This window comes from Galeopterus variegatus, unplaced genomic scaffold, assembly GCF_000696425.1.
Source record: "Galeopterus variegatus unplaced genomic scaffold, G_variegatus-3.0.2 Scaffold407, whole genome shotgun sequence".
Lineage (NCBI taxonomy): Eukaryota > Metazoa > Chordata > Mammalia > Dermoptera > Cynocephalidae > Galeopterus > Galeopterus variegatus.
Window position 1 is genome coordinate 471,835 of NW_007726518.1, and position 3,493 is coordinate 475,327.

The 3,493-nt window shown below is 45.2% G+C and overlaps 1 protein-coding gene across 1 annotated transcript in view; it reads right to left on the bottom strand.

The window, feature by feature from the left end:
* The window catches only part of TMEM241 (transmembrane protein 241), a 123,991-nt gene that overhangs the window by 99,578 nt on the left and 20,920 nt on the right, over positions 1–3,493 (bottom strand). The window contains exon 4 of the mRNA XM_008568407.1: positions 3,119–3,200. Within this exon, the coding sequence (XP_008566629.1) occupies positions 3,119–3,200 (82 nt within the window). The remainder of the gene's footprint in view (positions 1–3,118; positions 3,201–3,493) is intronic.

Below are 3,493 nucleotides of genomic sequence, written 5' to 3' on the forward strand. Positions count from 1 at the left end.
TACCCCAAAATATGGAAGCAGCTATGGAGTTGGGTGTTGCACAGAGGCTGGAAGAATTTGGAGGAGCAGGCTAGAAAAAGCCTAGATGCTGGTGAGATTTTAGAAGAAAAGACCAGGGAAAGCTTGGAACGTCTTAGAGATGGGTTTAATGGTGATGTCCAGAATGCTTATAGAAATTTGGACAGTAAATGGTACTCTAAGGAGGTCTCAGAGGGAAATGACGAAGAGCTTATTGGAAACTGAAGCAAGAGTCACCCTTATTATAGAGTTGCAAGGAACTTAGCTGCATTCTGTTCATGGCCAAAAGTGTTATAGAATGTGGAATTTAAAGGTGCTGAACCAGAGTATTTAGTAGAAGAAAACTCTAAGCAGCAAAGTATTCAGGCAGTTGTATGGCTACTTGCAACAGCCTATGCTGAATTATGGCAGAAGAGGCATGATGTAAAGGCAGGATTTATAATTAAAAAGGAAACAGAAAATAAAAAATTGGAAAACTCTCAGCCTGGGCCTGTAAAGAGTGAAAAGGCATTTTGGGAGAGGAAACCAAGGGTTGCAGTCCAGCAACTGTTTGCTAAGGAGATTATCAAGAAAATGGAAGAAAAACCTTGAAGATATTTCAGAGATCTTTGAGGCTGCCCTTTCCATCACAAGCCTAGAAGCCTAGGGAGACAGAATGGTTTTGGGGAACAGGTCTGAGATGCCCTCCATGTGCTCACTGCCCAGGGCTACTACCTCAGGATGCTGCTCCCCAGACCCTGGCTGCTCCAGCTGTTCCAGACACTCCAGTGGTGGTTAAGTTGACCCCAGGTGTAGCTCTGGACCTGCTGCTTTGGGATATCCAAGCTGGAAACCCTGGTGGCACCCATGCAGTATTAAGTCTGTTGGCTCCCAGAAGGCCAGAGCTGTGCCACCCAGATCTCAAAGGATGTCCCCCTGGGGGATGAGGAAGAGAGCCATCACAGGGGCAGAGTCACAGCCTAGGACCTCCACTAAAACAACACCAAGTAGAAATGTGGAATTGGAGTTGCAGCAGAGAATCCCTACCAGGGCCATCTCTAGTGGAGCCATGAGAGTGGGACCACCACAGAGACCCCAGAACTGTAGAGCTACCAGCATGCAACACAAGCCTGGGAGAGCTAAAGCATGGCTGGAGACCAGGAAAGCCACAGGAGCAGAGCTGCCTGAGGACTTGGGGACCCAACCCCTGTACCAGTATGCAGAGGATGCTGGACATGGAGTCAAAGTACATGATTCGCCAGCTTTGAGATTTAATGGCTGTCCTGCTGGGTTTCAGACATGTTTGGGACCTGTTACCCCTTTCTTTTGCTCTATTTCTCCTTTTTTGAACAGGAATGTGTACTCTATGTTTGTCCCACCATTGTATCTTGGAAGGAGATAACTTGTTTTGATTTCACAGATGGGACTTTGGACTTCTGAGTTAAAAACAAGTTAAGACTTTGGGGATTCAATGAACGCACTTACCTTTGAGAAGAATACAAACTTTGGGGGCCAGGTATGGAACGCTATGGATTGAATTGTGTCCCCCAAAGTTTTATACATTAGAAACTTAATCCCCACTGTGATAGTGTTGAAGGTGGGAAATCCTATTATGGTAATTGAAAGGTGGGGACTTGAAGAGGTGATTAGATTGTGAGGACTCTGTCCTCATGAATGGTCTGATCCATTCATGGAGTAATGGGCGTGATTCTGATGGCTTTAAAAGGAGAGCAACTGAGAAGCTTATTTCTCTCTCTTACTCCTGCCATATTAGCCATGTGACACCCTGCATTTCTGCAAAGAGTCACCAGCCACCAAGACCCTCACCAGATGTGTTCCCAGGACTTTGGACTTACTAGCCCCAGAAACTTAAGGAATACATTTTATTTCTTTATAAATTACCCAGTTTCAGGTATTCTGCTATAAGCAATAGAAACATACTAATGCAGAAAGGGTGCATCCTTTCCAGGCCAAAGGGTGTAAAGTGAATCAGCAGACTTGCTGGAGCCTGACAACCAAGAAGAGGCAGCAGAAAGCCTTGTGTTCTAGGCTGAGAACCAGCGTGCACTATGGGTCAGTTCTCAGGCCCTTCCAGGAAGTTTCTCTCCCATTGTATGTATCATCCCATCTACTCGAGCTTATGAATCATGAAAAAAAAATGATGATTTAATTTCGAAATTACATTTGCAGCCACTATTTTGCAACTTTGGAGTTGTTCCCCTCATGATAACATTTTTGTCCAGTTAGGTGGATTTTGTTATTTGTTTGTTTTTACTGTTTTCATATCTGAAATCTAAGGGACCAACGTAACAACAAACTTTACATAAAGAGACTAAATCCTTCTGCAAATTCTACATTTTTCTAAAAATCAGAATACAACCATTTTCTAATAGATAAAATCAGTTAGCAGTCAGGGTACAAGACAGATGGAGACATTAACACTGTTCCTGATTTCTAAGCTACCTTCTATTAATGGTGGTTTTAATGGATTCTCTTTTGATGGCAAAATAACTAAAATTCTGGAGTTCCACATAATGTATGTGGAAGCAGCTTTGTTCTTCACAGTTCCTTCATTTGAGGAGCTCAATCCTGGGGAAAAGGGGTGGGAGGACAGACCGGCAGCTTGTTTCACCAGCATCCCCATGTACAGGGTGTTAATTCTATGCCAGGCATTTGCATCCACAACCAAGCCCAGCATCCACCAGGCCATATTACCAATGAGCAGGTTATGGTTCCTCTCCCTGCTCCCATGGGTGGCCTGCATTCAGCAGATCAGGGGGGCTGGCCTGGCTCTTCCTCATGGCCCTTCTCCATGAGGAGGCAGCCCAACAGGGCCTGTCTATGGCAGGCTCCACAAATATCACTACTCTTTCTTCTGCTTCTCCACCTGTACGTCTCCACCTTGGAAAACAAGTTGGTTTTTCCCTGTTATCTGGTTATCTTCAATTCAGTGAAAGGGGGTAAAAGGTTTCATGTTAGCCTCAGGCCAAAGACTTGTTCTGCAATCTAGCTTTACCTTAATAAAGCAGATGCTTTGCCCCCTATAGGTCCAAGCCACAATAAGTTAACAGGCAAAGGGAAGAGGAGACATGGGTTGTCCCCCCAAACCTCTAACACTTACCAATCTGGACAAGGCTCTGGACCCAGCATAGATTACACCCACAAACAGCACCGAAGCAGGAAGCCATGTGAAAACATCAGATCTGGAAAGAGGGAAAAAAGCCATAATACATTTGCCACTTCATGTTAAAAAAAGAACCAGCTGGAAGGCTGGACCCTTCAGAGGTACCAGCAATAGCAACAGAGGTTGTCTAAACATCCCTGATGGGCACATGTAGTGGATTGAATTATGTACCCCCAAAACTCCCTGAAGCTTGCATTGTATCCCCCAAGTTTTATGTATTAGAAACTTAGCCCTGGGCCGAGCCCGTGGTACACTCGGGAGAGTGCGGTGCTGGGAGCGCAGCAGCGCTCCCGCCACAGGTTCGGATCCTAT